General features: G+C 31.3%; 4 protein-coding genes across 5 annotated transcripts in view; 3 read left to right on the forward strand and 1 right to left on the reverse strand.

Moving 5' to 3' along the window:
- Positions 1–231: 231 nt before the first annotated feature.
- LOC146529176 (general odorant-binding protein 68-like) lies at positions 232–2,582 on the forward strand. The gene is made up of 5 exons (XM_085201669.1): positions 232–341; positions 491–541; positions 1,106–1,192; positions 1,861–2,094; positions 2,170–2,582. The coding sequence occupies exons 1-5, from the start codon at positions 306–308 to the stop codon at positions 2,197–2,199; spliced, it is 438 nt and encodes a 145-aa protein (XP_085057795.1). The 5' UTR covers positions 232–305; the 3' UTR covers positions 2,200–2,582.
- Positions 2,583–7,328: 4,746 nt separating this feature from the next.
- On the forward strand, positions 7,329–9,379 carry LOC146529177 (general odorant-binding protein 66-like). 2 transcript variants are annotated; one of them, XM_085201613.1, is made up of 5 exons: positions 7,329–7,467; positions 7,587–7,640; positions 8,077–8,196; positions 8,600–8,830; positions 9,172–9,379. In XM_085201613.1, the coding sequence occupies exons 1-5, from the start codon at positions 7,429–7,431 to the stop codon at positions 9,250–9,252; spliced, it is 525 nt and encodes a 174-aa protein (XP_085057739.1). In that variant the 5' UTR covers positions 7,329–7,428; the 3' UTR covers positions 9,253–9,379. The 2 variants fall into 2 exon arrangements, with proteins under 2 accessions (XP_085057739.1, XP_085057738.1); XM_085201612.1 differs by having other exon boundaries at positions 7,330–7,467; positions 8,074–8,196.
- A 127-nt stretch (positions 9,380–9,506) lies between these two features.
- On the forward strand, positions 9,507–10,858 carry LOC146529178 (uncharacterized). Its single transcript, XM_085201611.1, has 5 exons — positions 9,507–9,754; positions 9,822–9,884; positions 9,996–10,127; positions 10,448–10,681; positions 10,761–10,858. The coding sequence occupies exons 1-5, from the start codon at positions 9,710–9,712 to the stop codon at positions 10,839–10,841; spliced, it is 555 nt and encodes a 184-aa protein (XP_085057737.1). The 5' UTR covers positions 9,507–9,709; the 3' UTR covers positions 10,842–10,858.
- The window catches only part of LOC146529179 (uncharacterized), a 31,836-nt gene continuing 25,669 nt past the window's right edge, over positions 10,853–17,019 (reverse strand). The window contains exons 2-4 of the mRNA XM_085201609.1: positions 15,704–15,788; positions 12,325–15,325; positions 10,853–12,029 (exon numbers count right to left, since the gene is read on the reverse strand). Of these exons, the coding sequence (XP_085057735.1) occupies positions 11,199–12,029; positions 12,325–15,325; positions 15,704–15,777 (3,906 nt within the window). The 5' untranslated portion in view covers positions 15,778–15,788 and the 3' untranslated portion in view covers positions 10,853–11,198. The remainder of the gene's footprint in view (positions 12,030–12,324; positions 15,326–15,703; positions 15,789–17,019) is intronic.

Consider the following 17,019-nt stretch of genomic DNA (forward strand, 5'->3'; position numbering starts at 1 on the left):
TATAAATATTAGATAAATAAGAAACATACACACATAAAAACCTGTATATTTCTGTATTTAGAAATACAATTAATAAAAAGATACATAAGCAGCCAAACAACATAATTATCAAAATAAATATTTTATTTTTTATATTATTGAAGTATCTCTACGAAATTTCTTAATCTGTGTACCTTTCTGCGACCTCTGACTTGGAGATACAGTTGTTTACAAACAATCTCGTTATATATGAATATAATTGTGCAGATATATTTTTTTCTGTTTATTTGCAAAGACCCTTTGTTTAAATAGGACAAGCGAAGAAAATGCTTCGAATCCCATTGGTCGCTATATTTATTTTGGTAAGTACATTTGTACTGCAAAAGGTGTTTTAATTGATTTTTTATTATATTTGGTGCTGCAGGCCAGTCTGAATGGTCGGCTGTTCGAGTCCCATTCAAAGGAATTTTTAATTAATAAAAATTATTTTAAATTTTTAAATATTTTCCAGGTGGTGAATGCAAATGATTTTTTATCAGAACGATATAGAGGGGCAACTTTGGTAAGTAGTTAACATTTGTACAAATAATATTATTTTATCTATATTTGTAGGGCTGGTTCTTCTCAGGTAACCTTAGTGAACATGTGGTAAATATCTATGTTCAAAAAATGGAGCATTTATTTTTTATTTTGAAGGATTTATTTGACTTTGACTTTAAACAAGGACAGGCGGAGGAGGCTTACTATTATGAGGCTCCGTTCCCCATTTTCGAGATATTTCGTGTTGAGTGGCGGAGCTCAATGCCACCCTTCGTGTACCAAATTGGGGAATCGAATAGATACAGAAAATAAATAATACTTATTCATGTTTATAAAATCTTCAGCGTGTCAACATTGTTGTAGATAAGAAAAACGCTTGTAAAAAAATGTGTTATAAAAAACAGCTCATATACAAGTGATTTATTTATCTTATATGGTTGTTAATAATAACACAGTGGGTACGGATTCAAATTCCATTTCACTTTAAAACAATGAAAAAATGGAATCCTTCTCTTACGATCCCGTTGAACAGACAATTTGATGTTACATATATATAATTTGCAATACTGTTTCTAAATGTTCACAGAAGCCCATTTCAGCATGTTGCGACATCCCAGAAATGGGAGATGTCGGACCACTCTCTGAGTGTTCTAACCCACGATTGCCTGGCCCCGTAAGTATAGAGATATTTTTTATTAAAATAATTAAATAAATTGACAATCTTTATTTATTTATTTATATTCTTTATTGCAATATACAATTGCAAAATAATATACAATTTAGCATGATATGGTCAAACAAAATTAAATTACTAGGAAATTTCGTCAGCTTAACTATTCTTGAACTTGAGTCACTGGACTCTCGTCGCCGTAAACATAAACCGCTACAGCTACCCATAAAACTGAACCCTTAACTTTATAAAATTTAATTTATTTGACGAAACTTTCAAAATTACCTCTAAGACAGATTAAGATTTAAAAGTTCAAAATTTTAATATTTGGCTTTTAGGCAATGGCTTTAACAGTAAGTGCGTATTCGATTCCCACGCGAGGACATTCGATTTCTATTAAGTAGCATAATTAAAATATTCACAAATTCGCCTAAATCAAAAGTTTTTTTAACAGCTTCACGTTCTATCTCGCACTCGGTAGGGTAGGCAAAGGGAACCTAGTGTTGACTAGCCCGAATTTTGATGAATTTAACTTTTCTGTATAAATCTTTATCTTGGTAAATTGAAATAATAAAGTATGTGGTAACATTAATCTTCATATTATAATGAAAGTTCTATATCAATTAAGATTATACTAAGGATATAATGAGAAGTTTCGCTTATAATTTCAGTGCAACGAAGTCCAATGCGTATTTGAAAAGTCAGGTTTTCTCATTGACAAACAGACACTAAACAAAGAGGCGTACAGAGCACATCTGAGGCAGTGGGTAGAGGGACATAAGGGATGGGAGGATGCTGTAGAAAAGGCCATTAAGGACTGTGTAGACAGAGACCTGAGGCAGTATCTAGATAACCCTTGTAAGGCCTACGACGTTTTTACTTGTACTGGCATCGCTATGCTGAAAGTAAGAAAATAATGTAAATGTATGATTAATGTTTAAAATTAAAAACAAATTATATACAATGTTTATATGTTTCAGAAATGTCCAAAAGATGCGTGGAATTGCTGAATTCAACATATTACAATAAAATGTTATTGCTACATCAATAAAGAAAAAGTTAATAAATTAATTTTTTATAGGCCAATTTAACATGAAAATCTATGAATTGCAATCCGATTACAAAATTATATTCTGTAAAAATTAATTCTAGTCGTAAATCATTGTGTAAAATTAAATAATATACATTGTATATTATAGTATACAAATAGCTATAGCTATTTAATTTTATTTTATACGCACAATTTTTTTTAAACGAACCAATCCGATGTCTCCATACATTTATCTAAAGAACAACAATTAATGAAAATGCAAAAAACAAAAAGAGGAAATCCATAATATATGTAAAGAAAAAAAGAATACAAACAAACTACTATAAAAATTTCCTCACCTAATATTTTTTTAATTTTTACTAACCTATGATAAAAAATTTTCATTTTTAATATACCTAAATGCTTACATCCTTGTGCCAACAAGTATCCATTGTTGGCTCGAGCAATCTATCAAATAAACAAGAAGTAAGCAATCAATCATAAACGCAAAAAAGTTATGTGTAATTACCTATATACCTACGAGTATGTGAAATAATATCTTAATACATTTCATAATTATACCCATTTTCTAAATTATTAGATTATTTAGAATATGTAGAACATTAGCAATATGCATATTAGAAGTAAAATCAATCTCTTTATTGTATGCTGAGAAGTTTGTTTGGTTTAACATGATAATCTCAGGAATTACTGGTTCGAATTGAAAAAATATGTTTCTGTTGGATAGTCTATTTATTAAGGAAAGCTATAGGCTATACTAAAAAAAACAGCTTCACACTGTATTCCGCACACAGCAGAGTAGGCAGAAGAAACCTAGTATTACGAGTGCCAAAACTCAACCACCCACAACCACTTTGCATAAATTGTTTTTATGTAATTTAGCTAGTTCTATTTGACCTTGCGGGCAAAGCTGCAGGTAAATGCTAATAAGGGATAAAAAATATACTAAAGATATGAGTTTGTGGCCGTCTTACTCCGGTGCCACAAGGTTGTGTAAAAGTGACGGTTGTGGATTCGATTCACACTTGGAGGAATGCAGCACTTAATATTTTAATTACCTCGCCCTGATAACAAGACTTGAAGAAGCGCAGCATTGAATTCCGCAACTCAACACACAATTCCTCGAGAATTAGACGGAGAGTGTTGAACGGAAGTGGTTTATTAGGAACACAGTATCTTAACACTCAGGTTCCCTCTACTTCTGAAGCTAAACTGATATATTTATGAAAGTTAGAATTATGAAGAGAATAATATATTAACATCAATAGTACTTATTGTCAGTGAGGGTCAAGTAGTCCAAGACTTGTAACCATGAACCAGCTGCCATGACGCCTTGAGGACATCCGACGCTCATTACATGCTTATTACACAGTGTTCACATTAAAATGCAATTGTTCATTTTATACTAAATATGTACGTATAATTTAGCAATATCAATAATTTTGGACATAATTATGTGTTATATAAAAAAACTACCCACCAAGATTTCCGTAACAATTTCAGGATTGTCAGTTTTTCAATTATACATTCACTCACTGTATCTCGCCTGTTCAGGGTAGGCAAAGGAAACCTAGTGTTAAGACCCCCCCACTTTCAGCCGAATTTGTCCGAGGCATTGCGTGTTAAGTGACGCAACTCAACGCCGCGATTTGCATCAACACCAGAGCGAAGAAATGAAAATATACATTTAATTTTTTTTTTCTTAAATCGAACCCACAACCTGTCGCGTTTACACGCTCTTCTGCCACTGCACCTCGGACGGCCTCAAATTCACTTATTTAAAATATAAACCTGCAATTTTGTATCTAACTTATCTACGTAAGCACCGCTTATTTACACCTGTACAATAATGTGAGCACAATTTTAAACGTATAAGGGTCATAATCAGAAAAAGTGTACATTTTGTGTCTTTTCTTGTCCCGCTACTTTGAATGCGTTTTAAAAATACAATTTTAAAGATAATTTAAATATTTTGCCATTTAAGATAAATTTACTTATTAACTTAAAGATTTTTGTAATATTTTAAATGTATTATGGCTAATAATAGTATTTTTTGTTAGTTGCAAAAAACTTTTCAAAATGCTTCCATACAATTTTTCGTGTCCCATTCACCACTTTACTCTTTAAAAAATTGATTTGTTACGAATATTTATGGTTTTATTTGATTTCAGGTATGTTTATATTACTTTACTTTATGCATAATATTAAATAGAATTACTTTTATTGATACATTATTTAATACATAATATATATGAATTAAGTAAATTTGTCCCAAAATATTGTTTTTTTGTTACTCAGGGCTAGTAACGTACAATTAAAATATGAACGCAATTATTTTGAATGGTATTTAATATTAGTTTTTATTGTGGCACCATTATTGTAAAAGTCAATGCTGTCGTAGCTACAACCAGTAATGTTCTCGCAGCAGTTGAGGGGTTCAAATGTTTTAGAGGGAATGCGTGAAATTACATCTCAGGGTTATAAACGGCTTTTATTTTGGTAAGTATTCTATAATTTCGTTTTCTTGTTTATATTATTTGCTTCTTTTTACAAAATCTCAAAAAAGAACTTCAGTGCTTGCACATGCAATACGTGGCTTATGAGCAAATATTTAAAAAGGTTAGAATTTCTCAGACTTCATTCTCAATTTTGTTACATTTCGTTACGTAACGAAACTGAGAAAATATGAAGCCTAGTTCACAATTACGTTACCATCGGAAGATATGTATATAAAAAAAAAATTGCTGGCATATGAAAAAAATAATTGGTGACTTTTGATGACGTAAAGTAACTAAAAATAATGATTATTAAGTTTTTTGCCTGTTTGCTTGTTTGTCTAATGTGTTTGTGCACGCTTATTTCAGAAACGGCTTAACCGATTTACTTAAAAACATTTTTTTATTCTTCCTTAAATTAGTTGTGATTTTGTAATTACTATTTTTTTCTCTGGAGATAATGAATTAATAAATATGTAGCTCAAGCGGGTGAGGCTTTTATTTAAAAACAAAAACGTTCTGTACTAGCGTTGTTAAAGATCTAAACAATAAACATGAAGTATTATTAAATACCTATTGATAAATATTTTTTTATTTTCAGTAAGCGTCATGGCTTCTATGTCAAACGCTGAAACACATAAAATATATAGAGAACGTCTTAAACAGACCAATCCTAATAAATATGAAGATATGCGGAATAAACACTTACAAAAATTTAAACTTAATTCCAGTGATAACAACTCAAATTTTGATATATTTTAAAGTAGATTTAATTTTATCATTAACTTTGTGATCTTTAGAAATATAAGTTTACTAGCGGACGCGCGCAGCTTCGCTTGCGTATTTAAGGGTGAATTCTAATAACCCATGAAACATGTGTTCAATAAAATATTTTAAAGAGTCTAAATTTCAAATTTTATAAAAATCGGTGGCGATTTAAAGATTTTTCCATACAAACTTTCAACCCCTTATTTGCACCCTAAGGGGGTGAATTCTAGAAAACCATGAAACACGTGTTCAATTAAATACTTTTAAAAATTTAAATTTCAAATTTTATAAAAATCGGTACCGATTTAAATTTTTTTCCATACAAACTTTGAACCCCTATTTCACCCCTTTAGGGTTAAAATTTTTCAAAATCCCTTCTTAGTGGATGTCCAGATTACGGAAGTAAACTTTTGTCCAAATTTAACGTTTCTACTATCAGCGGTTACGGCTGTGCGTGCGTCTTACCTCAGTCAGTGAGGACAAGTCCTTTTATATATATAGATTACGTTACGAACTAGCATTATTATATTGTTAATATTGTCACTTTGTTGTTTTCTTACATTTATAATCTGTTAATTCAACGATTAAATCTTTAAAATTTTAATTTGTTTCTCATTAAATAAAAACAACAATGGTTTTATTGATATAATATTCTTATTTTGTTGTGTATAATGCCTTATGACATCAGTTTCGTAACAAAGATTATCAGTGTTGTTACTTATCAGTTACGTTACGAATTCGAAAATGTCCACTTTTTTGATTATGACCCATAAGCATTACGTGTAATACATTGCATCATTAGCAGGAGGTAATAAGGGTAATCGGAAGTGAGAAATGTATATAATTAACCGAAAATAATTGGTTACATTTAGTCCTGGTCTTTTATGTTTGTATTGCAGATAGGTATATAGGTTTTATGATTTTTCTATACTATAAATGTCTGAATTGCCTGACTGTACATATGATAATAGTGGGTTTGATCTCCACTCGATGAAATCTTTATATTGAAAATATTTTATTTTCTTATAATACAAGCAAATTTATGAGAAAAATTTGTCTTAACACTAGTTTCCTGGGCTGTTACCTAAAGATAAATGACCATTAGGCGAGCAAATGTAACAAACTTTATTACCCCGAGTGGGAATCGAACCACAACTGTCGCGTTTACAGTCACATGCTTGTGTCTCTGCCCCACGACTTTCAACATGATTATATTAGGTGAAATTTTAGTTTTTTTTTCTAACTTGACAATGTATCCCGCAGATAGCAGGGTAGGCAGAACATGGAAACCTAATGTTAAGACACTTCGTTCTCTATTCAGACACTTTCATTCCCTTTGCGTGTTGAAAATAAAAATGTTAAATATTTTATTTCCTTGAATGCAAATCGAACCCACAACCTGCCGTGTTTAGACGCACGCTTATACCCCTGCGCCACGACTGGCCTCAATTTTAGTTTATTACAACATTATATTTGAAGAATAGAATATTATAATAAACTAAAATTAAGAGATTTACATCCAGGTTTCATTGTAACCCGTGATTATGCCCAGAATATTTAAAATTATAGCGATTTTTATAAGTATAACAAATAGTTTTAGAGCCTATAGCAAATAAAAGTCGATAAATGCAGAATTAAACAAAATTTTAAATCATATAATGGTACTTGAATAAAAGATGCCAAAATTCATCATAATGTACCTCAATTATTTATGGTCAAAGAATAAATGAGTTTAGGTACAACATATGTATCCAACTCGTGAATTTGTAAACTTTTTCATAAAAATATATTTTAAATCATATCTGCAAATGGCATAATCTATGTTGTGTGACACCTTGGTAGTTTCCCGTAGAACACAATAGGCTGTCATAATTGCCTGAGTATAAAACCTAGGCCTTTGCTGGTACTGTCACAGTGAGTCCACCATGCATCATACTGTTCTATTCTGTTTGCTTATCTTTCAGGTGAGGATATGTATTTTTTTAAAAATTATTATTATTATTATTCTATATTATTTTATTGGCAGGTATGGAGAAGATAAATTAATTTCAAAATATTGCCATTGACAAATGTGGTGTTTCAGGTAGTGACAGCAGAGCCTCCACCTCCACAATGTAGGGGTCCTCCTGCAGGATTGGTATAGCCTTTTTTCTTATTTCTTTATAGAGTTTTCCTTTATTTTTAATTTAACAAAATAAATTTAAATATTGCATGATATTACAAATATTCGAGTGTATAATAAAATTATTGTTGACGATAAGTACGAAATAGTACAATAAACTTTAATGTCTTTATGGTTCTTGAGTTTTATAGATTTTTTAATTCTTTATTCGAAAACATAAATACTGCTTTAATAAAAACAAGAAAAATTAAAAAATGTTTTTCAATAAAAATAAAAAAATAAGTATATGATACTTACATAATATATATGTGTATGACATATTTACCGAATTAATCTCAACAAAAATTTCAGAAAATGGAGTCGCTACTTTTAGAGACATATAAAACCTGTTTGATGATATATATACACAAAAATATAATATAAACAAATAGCTCCCTCTTAATTTTAGCAGAAAAATCCTAAAGAATGCTGTAAGTTCCCAAAAGTGTTCAAAGAGGAAGATTTCAAAGAATGTGGAATCGAAAAACCTTCAGAAGAAGATGGTAGTTTCCACCACCGTGGACCACCCGACGTAAGTAAATTATAATACGTTAATTATAAATAATATATAAAATGTGACAAGATTTACCCTCTTTTTAAAAGCATTGCTTGCAAGTAAACTGTTCAAATTGAATACTGCACTTAATAAGATTTTGAACACAAAGATTTTGAACATGTTCTCTCGTATAGCGGATCGGGTAGAAAGAACCTGGAAACGGAAGTCGTAATACTAGACGCCAAAGAAACGTCTTAATACTAGCCACTCCGTTCCCATTAAAACACTTTCGTTCCCCATTTTCCCGGATCTCAACGCCGCGCGAAAAGATAAAAATATAAAATATTTAATTTGCTCTAATAGAAACAGAACTTTAATTTACGCTTGTTACCCTGCGTCACGACTGTCCTGGACTCATTACTTGTCTGATATATTACAGTGCGATAAACAAATATGTTTACTACAAATTAATAACCTTATGAAAGATGACACCACCATAGACAAAGATGCCGTGACAGCGTTTATGCAGAAATGGGGGGACGCCAATGGAGATTTCAAAGATGCTGTGGATGTAGCTATAGACAGATGTGTTAAAGGAGACCTTCCTGGGCCACCGGAACTATGTGAAGCTACTAAAATGATCTTCTGCATTGGTTCTACGATGTTTATGGTTAGTTTTAAATCATTTCATTTCAACTTTCATTTCATTCATTTCATTTCATTTCATCGTTTATCAGTAATAGCACTATATTTGATTACATCCTACTCTAAAACAATAAAGTAATCTTCTTTCTTAGTTCCCCCGTAAAGTAAAAGTCAACGGAATTCAAATAATTTATTTGACCCAGTTGGAATTGAATTTAAAACAATTGTTCAAACGCCATACCACTACGCTACGAATGTAGAATTACCTACAATTAAAAAGTATATGACCATATATTTAAAAAAACATAAATTATGTTTACAATCTGGATACTTCATTTAATTTCTATAAACATTTCTATCTTTCAGAATTGTCCAAAATGGGAAGATACAGATGACTGCAAAAAAGTGAAAGAGCATATTGAAGAGTGTAAACCTTACTTTAATTAATTGGTTCACTATTACGATACCTTTATGATGTAAATGTGTAACACACATATAATTTTAAGAAAATGACAACATGAAATTGTTTGTAAATAAAAAATAAATAACTATTATACATATTGATAAATGCTTATTTTTACAACTTTTATTTAAAAATCCTATAAAAAATATTATTTTCTTACTATTTTTAATATACGTTCAGAAAGTAAAATCTATTTACTAATGTAAATCATTCAGCTTTGTTTAATCAAACTTTATTATTCCTGCCATAACATTTCATTGTTCTTTCAGTTGTTGTGTCTATACAAAGGTAAAACGTCTACCTGGTAGCATGATACTACACAAAACTTCAACCTTAAATTACACATTTAAATTAACTTCAATGTTTTTAAACATTATGCGTCTTATAGCCATATTAGAACATTAAAAAGAAATCATTCAGTACTGTTTGTGCAGTGAAAACATGTGCCGACGAAAGATTTTTATAATTTGTGTGAATTTATGTATTGTAGGTACTTATATTAATTATTGTATTTAAAAATATGTTCTGTTTTTCACTTTGCTTATTAATATAGGTTATTGCACAATTTGAACGAAAAGTGAAACCCGAAAAATGTTATGGCACTTTCGAACTAATGGTGAGTGTTATAAAATAATATAAAATATAAATATGTATATAATTAAACAGACTATTAAAACTTGAATTACTTATTCTTCGAAAGCTTATAAAATATATTTTTTTATTATAGGATAGACATTGTTGTATTTTTCCACCATTCTTCAATCGGATGATAGCGAGGGAGTGTGGAGCCCTTTTTGCAGTGATGTCAATTGATAAAGAACACGATGTGACTACTTTGCAGCGTGAAATAGTTAATATAGTAATTGATATTTTTATATAATATCTCTAATATAATTTAATATGTAGACGCCACTGATTGTGGGTTCGATCCACACTCGAGGAAATGAAATGTTTATTTAAATTTACATTTCTTCGTTTTGGTGTACAGGCAAAGCGCGGCGTTGAGGACCGCCACTCAACACACAATGCCACTAAAACTGGCAAAAAGAAATGTCTTAACACTAGATTCCCTCTGGCATTTCAATTTATATAACTAAAAACCATTTAATATTTAATAGATGACATGCCATATTTTTTTATAATCTAAAATAAAATAATTGAACTATAACATATTTTCAGTGCAGTCACTGGAGGTGTATTTTAGACAAATATGGAATACTAGATACACAAGACATTGTTAATAATGATAAATACTTTACCCATCTTGATAAGTGGGTTGCATTAAATCCAGAATTTAGTAATGCAATGACTGTGTCCAAAGCGGCCTGTCGGGATAGGTATCGCATGGAGGTGCCAATAACTGTTTGTAATTTCTTTGATTATCAAATGTGTATCAGAATAAATATAATGTTGGTAAGCCTACTGATGAACATATTTATAAGATTTGTTTACAATGTTTTTTTTTTTATAATTTTCGTATACATATTTTCAGAACTGCCCGAAGGTGGTAAACTCGCAAGAATGCTTAGAATGGAAAGAGTTCTATGAAGAATGTGGAGAATTCTTTAAATAAATTGAAATACCTTGTCATTTTCGTATATTCTAATTTATTCTCAAATCATCATATTAACTACTAATTATATTAACGATAATGATAATGAAATGGAATGAGTTATTTAAAAGTACTACTAATTACAATATTCGTCACTTACTTTCCGATTATAACTACACACATTTCATTTAGAATTAGTACAGAGGTATTACACACCATTGCACCGACCTACCTCCATACCAATAAACTAACGAGTAATACTGTCACGTAAACGCTAATTCATTGACAAACATACACATATATCACATGCGCCAGTATACCATCACTTCCTTTAAGGAATAAGTACTTTAAACTAAGCTAACAGTCTTTCTTAATAGTTCAGGGCAAAAGCCTTGGATTGTATCGTCCAACATACAAGATCATGCCAGATGGATTATGTCTTACGAAGAAAAGGAAAGGTCGATCAAACTTTAAACGAGCTTGTTGGGAATTTCTAGCAGGCAGTCGTGCTTGTCTTGGTCGAAGGTGTAGCGGTAAGTGCATAACGTCACTTACATCATAAGGGTCATGGAAAGCACGTTGGTAATCTTGAAGCTCGTCCCAACCGGTAAGCCATCTTGACTCCCTGTGGTTATATAACGAATCTGAAACATTCGGATACTCTTCTATGTGATGTTGTTCCCCAATAACCCCTTCACCGCAAGTTGCAAATGTCGTCATTTGTACTATGTCTGATAAATAAAGATCTTTTGAAGGCCCATTCAGTCCTCCTAAATCTGCATTATTTGCGTCAAACAATTCTTTTAGACCCATCTTTCTTAAAGTTGAGGAAACATTGAAAACAGACTTATGAGAGAATCTTGGAATTTGTAACTCTAAACCTATTCTTGGTAGTAATGTACGTAGTAAGCCGTTCCATAGTACCGTACTTTGGCTAGAATTTAAAAGACGTTCTTCGAGTTTTTCTAAGTCGTCTGCATGAACAACATTTCCTTGTTGGCCCGGCATTAGGAAAAGCGTACTAATTATTGAATTCGTGTTTCCTAAAGCAGCAGCAGTGGCATCTAAATTCGGATCGTAGCCAGCCAAAAAGTTACTTTTATATACAACAGCAGGAACTGGAACCAGCCGTCTTTGTCGAACGCTAGGGGACACGACAAAATATATTTCTCCATCTCTTCCTTCTGTCGATGAGCCAGTGCAGTCAGTCTGAAATTAGAAAATTAAATTACTCCCACATTTGTTAATGTAAATTAAAAAAAATTAAATCAGCTTCCGTCCCTATCCCTATGCGGGATACAGCATAAAGCTTTATGTTAAAGATTTTCGTTTTATGTTAAAGATTTCGTGGTATCTTAAAGATTTTGAGAATTACTTGGTTTTAATATCTAATATTATACTATGCCATAATATAAGGTTTCGCTATTTATTTATAGCTGTGGTTTAAAAAGACAGAAAAGCGATATTTATGAATATTTAGTTAAAATTAAAATAAACTGCTCACCTGAAAAATGTTGGCAGAAAATGAAGCAAGGGGAGGGCTCATGGTTATGCTATTACTTTTTATATACTCCACTATTTTGCCCCATGTATATCTTTTAACGAGTAAATTTGTTCTTCTTCTTATGATATCGCTAATCAGCTCAAAATTTATTTCTTCAACATGGCCGTTATAAAAATGCTGAGCTCTTTCTTTATAAAAAGTTAAAATTTTGCCCTTATGTCTTTCACTGAACAGTTCTCTAATAAAAGCCGAAACTGCAACACCAGACGCAGAAGTAGTTTCTATTGAATCTGATATATTTTTTAAAGTGAAATGTGGATTAAAAGTGACCATATCATCTAATTTAAGAATTTCATTCATTTCTCCGGAGGTACCGCCTCTAGCACCCATAAACATCATTGCTAATGTAGACGTTATAGAATAAGGTGAAAAAACTATGCTACGTTTATTATCAATATTCTCTGACAGCATCTGCCAATACTTGAAAGCCAGTTCATTGCAAAGTTCCGTAAATTGTAGAATATCTTCACCTAAATTTTTGGTTGTGACTCCCAGTCCTTGATTTTCTTTAGGAAATTCCAATACAATATCTTTGTCGTTACTTTCAGGTATATAAAATCCTTCTACCTTATGCTTGTCTTTCATCACTTCATTAATTTTAGGCGGCGGAACGGTGGGTATAAGTTTCCATGAGCTATTTCTTTCATTACTCATTTCTTTGTCGTCAATGTTTACTTTCTGTATTTTCTTTTTGAAATCTTCGTGTTTTGGCAAATCTTGCGGCTTAATACCTAGTTTAATTTTTTGAATGATATTATTGTTTACTGAGTTTGAGGAAGTAATGTATTTTTTATCAAATAAAACGGCTGTAGGAGTAGTTGATGTTATATCAATTTCTGGCGGGATACTTGGTGTAAGTGATGCTGAATAATTTTTATTGTCTACAACTCTTTTCTTTTCTTGTAATTCGTTTAGATTATTACTTTCATTTTCACTTAATTTTTTATATTCACTCTCATTTTTTCTTAATACAGAGACTGTACTAGATTGTACAACAATTAAACTATTCAATGTAGGTTTCAGTATGTCTTCATCGATATTTTTAATATTATCTATAGATTCGTTTTCGACAGTTTTATTTGTTGAATTAATTTCTTTTTTGATAATTGCTATTTCAGTTACAAAATCTGATTGTGATACAGGAGTATTTAATGTAGTAGTGCCTTGATCAATATTTTCATCTATAATTTTTGACTCAGTTGTTTCATTTTCATCTATCGTATCAACTTTTGTATTGTTTTCAGATAATATAACGGATGTGGGTTCTGGATTTTCGTATACAACTTGTGATAGTAGATCGTCCATTGATACGGTTAAAATAGGATCTATTATGCTCGTGCTCGTAGTTGTTATCAAATCAGAGGAATATAAAACTGAAGCTAAAGTGGTTTGTTCATTTTCTTCTTCCTTTAATTCAGATACCATTGATTCAGGGCTAGACGATACTATTTCAATGTGGCCTATTTCACCATGAGGATCGAAAGTTGAAATTTTTATAAAATTATCTAGAGCAACGGTTTTGTTTTCTATAATTTTATTTTCGGTAACTGGTTCCGTGGGAATATCCATTTCTACATTTTCTTTACTTTCAATATCCATGGTATTAGGTTTTGTAACATCTAATACGGTATCAGATGTGGGCAGAGGAACGAAATTGCTTCCAAGATCTGAGGCTATTTGGCTTATACTTTGAGCGACGTCAAATAATGGTATTGAAGTTTGACTTTCAAAATCTTCTAAATTATCAAATAATATATGTTCATGCTTGTCTTCATCTTTTTTGTTTAATTGAATAGGAGATATAGACGTAGATGGTGAAATTGATTGGGTGGTTATGGTTGTCGAATTGATTTTCTCATAATCTTTATTTAAAATGGCAGCGCTAGTAGTTGAGGTATATGTCGCATTGCTTGGAGTAACAGAATCATTAGTGTTTAAAATATTATGGTCATTGAAAGATATTTTTGTTCGCTCTGTAACATACTTTGTTGTAGATACAGGAGAATAGGTGCTGACTTTTTCATATATAACAGGTTTCATTGTAGTTGATGTGGTCTTTAAATTATTTGTATTTTTTATATTATTACTACCTAACGATGGTTTTAAGGAGGTGACATTTGTAACAATATTTGTTTTATTTTGTGGTATAGCTGATAGGACAGAATTCGTAGTGGTTGCAAATAATATTTCTGGTTTAGCTGTGGTAAATTTCGGTTTCAATGTTGTTCTTAGAGGCCGTCTTGTTAGAATAGGTATAGGTTTTGCGGTTGTTGTAGGTCTCTCACTCGTTGTAGTAGATGTACTTGTTGTCGTAGTAGAAGAAATCGTTGTCGATGAAATAGTAACAGTATTTTTCTTTAAGTTTTCATTTATATCAGAGGGTGGATTTGGTATTTCATTACTTTCTTTACTCTCTGTAGTTTTGTAACTTGTACTTAAATTATCGATTTCAATAGTTTCTGTTTCAGGTGTTATAAATGAACCAGATATTCTATCAGGGACTATATCAGCTCCAGTGTTTCCAAATATAGAAGGTAATATCAAACTCCAAGTATCAGATACGTCAGGAGTATCAAACGTAGGTGTTGCAATGGGTTTACTTTTATGAGCCTCCATTTGTGCTTTTAAAACATTTTTTACGTTAGTAACTACACTATGCACTTTTGTGTGTGAAGGTTGGCTAAAATTAAATGCGATAGTAGGCGCGTTATCATTTGCAAATGTAACTAGACCATCTGCTTCTTCACCTGCGGCAACAATAGCTTGTATTTCTTCTAATGTCATCAATCTTTTAACAAGTTCTCCGGATTCATCAAAAGTATAAAATTCATATCGGTCTGGGGTGAGTAAGTTTACTGGACTTCCAACAGTTGCTGGAACACTCGACGGGGGTGGTAGACTGTTGCCGACAGCATCGGCTATGTATGGCAGTTTGGTGCGTCTGAAATGGTACAAATCATCCCATTAATTTGAATATATATTTTTTTAAATATTGTAAGTTTTGTTTCAGCTTCACGCTATATCCCCCATATTGCAGAGTAGACATAGGGAACCTAATATTAAGACACACCATCCTTTTCGCCGAATTTAGGAGACATTGGGTGTTGAGTGGTGGAATTCAAAGTCGCGCTTTTACCTTGCTAACAGAGTGAAGACACAAATATTAATAAATAAGAATTCACACCCTCGAGTGAGATCGAATCCAAAACTTTTTTTTAATATTTTCGTTTTAAATATTTAAAAAAATGACAATCATATAAACACAAGAAATATTTTTAAACACATTTATTGAAAATAGTGAATAAAGTAAAGTTCTCACCTGTTTTGATTGCTATCAGCAAACGACAGCACCGCACTGATCAGCACGCACAATAAGCGCATCCTGCCCAGCATTGCACCTGGAACTGTTTTAAACACTTCTAAATAAACCAGAAAATTAAATCAATATATGCTGAGAAATATTATTGTATTTAGTAGGCTATTTGGTAATTTCAAAAGTTTAGTCTCGTACCCTTTTCATAATAATCGTCTACAATCCTTCATAATAATCAGTACTAGGTATATAATTTTAGAATCAAAATATAATGTCATTTTCGTATTCAAGTTTAACAATCCAAAGACTAGTTTTCGTTTACGTTTCAAACGTTCAAGTTTAGTGTGAAAAAAAATACAACTATTAATAATAACCCAATAATATAATATCTTCACATCACTTCACAAAAAAAATAATTAAAAATATACCTACTGATTACATGTTAAATAATGACAGTGCGTCAAACGTATAGGTAATGCCATAAACCAAAACGAACTGTAAAAATTAAATAAACCTGCTAAACAAGTAAAACGACGGTCATTGTCGCGTAAACTTGAACTACGAGGTGTGGCGTGAGTAGACTGTAAAGCCTAACGCGCTGTAGAGTTTACTTCGATGACATTTTTATAGTAATTTCAAAGTTTCTTACAATGGTTGAACAAACATAAATAAAAAAAACATCTTCACACTATATTTTGCTCACAGCAGGGTAGGCAGAGGGAACCTTATATTAAGTGTCTTAATATTAGGTTCCCTCTGCCGTCCACTTTCCACTGAAGTCTGGAGGCATTGCGTATTGAGTGGCGGGACTCAACGCTGCGCTTTCCCTCGACACCAGAGCGACGAAATTAAAATATGAATTTCAAATATATATTGAATTTCTTCGAGTGGACATTGAACACACAACCAGTCGCGTTTACACTTATAATTTCTCGCTTCTTAATGTTTAGCATTCGATTTTAGTCGCTATTTCTTTGGATAAATAACCGCCTTAGTTATAGTGTCAACGCACTTATTTTTTTCTATATTTTATAAATAGAAATGTAATGGCAATACAAGATCCTGTTATAACATACACATGACGTTTTCTCTTATGTAATGAAATAAATATTTATTTGTTTATTTGTTTTTTTTAATTACAATTAAGCAAGTTATAGCTTTAATATTATCTTACAATTAGGTAAATAATTGACTATTATATATAACTGATTATAATACATAATGTCAGGTACATCTTTCATAATAATAGATACTTATACAAAAAAATACGATTTGTATTACTGCTAAAATTAAAATTATTATTTTGAAACTTAGGGCTCTGG

Source organism: Heliconius melpomene, chromosome 18, assembly GCF_056956725.1.
Source record: "Heliconius melpomene rosina isolate 202511_hmr_F chromosome 18, ASM5695672v1, whole genome shotgun sequence".
Classification (NCBI taxonomy): domain Eukaryota; kingdom Metazoa; phylum Arthropoda; class Insecta; order Lepidoptera; family Nymphalidae; genus Heliconius; species Heliconius melpomene.

What these genes read in the sequence shown, in the direction of transcription:
- LOC146529178 (XM_085201611.1), top strand. Translation starts at nt 9,710, where the DNA reads ATGTGCCGACGAAAGATTTTTATAATTTGTGTGAATTTATGTATT. An exon ending in TTTGTGTGAATTTATGTATT is followed by an intron (nt 9,755 to 9,821) that starts GTAGGTACTTAT and finishes TTATTAATATAG; the next exon opens with GTTATTGCACAATTTGAACG. An exon ending in ATGGCACTTTCGAACTAATG is followed by an intron (nt 9,885 to 9,995) that starts GTGAGTGTTATA and finishes TTTTTATTATAG; the next exon opens with GATAGACATTGTTGTATTTT.
- LOC146529177 (XM_085201612.1), top strand. Translation starts at nt 7,429, where the DNA reads ATGCATCATACTGTTCTATTCTGTTTGCTTATCTTTCAG. An exon ending in TCTGTTTGCTTATCTTTCAG is followed by an intron (nt 7,468 to 7,586) that starts GTGAGGATATGT and finishes GTGGTGTTTCAG; the next exon opens with GTAGTGACAGCAGAGCCTCC. An exon ending in ACCACCGTGGACCACCCGAC is followed by an intron (nt 8,197 to 8,599) that starts GTAAGTAAATTA and finishes GATATATTACAG; the next exon opens with TGCGATAAACAAATATGTTT.
- LOC146529176 (XM_085201669.1), top strand. Translation starts at nt 306, where the DNA reads ATGCTTCGAATCCCATTGGTCGCTATATTTATTTTG. An exon ending in TGGTCGCTATATTTATTTTG is followed by an intron (nt 342 to 490) that starts GTAAGTACATTT and finishes AATATTTTCCAG; the next exon opens with GTGGTGAATGCAAATGATTT. An exon ending in ACCCACGATTGCCTGGCCCC is followed by an intron (nt 1,193 to 1,860) that starts GTAAGTATAGAG and finishes TTATAATTTCAG; the next exon opens with TGCAACGAAGTCCAATGCGT.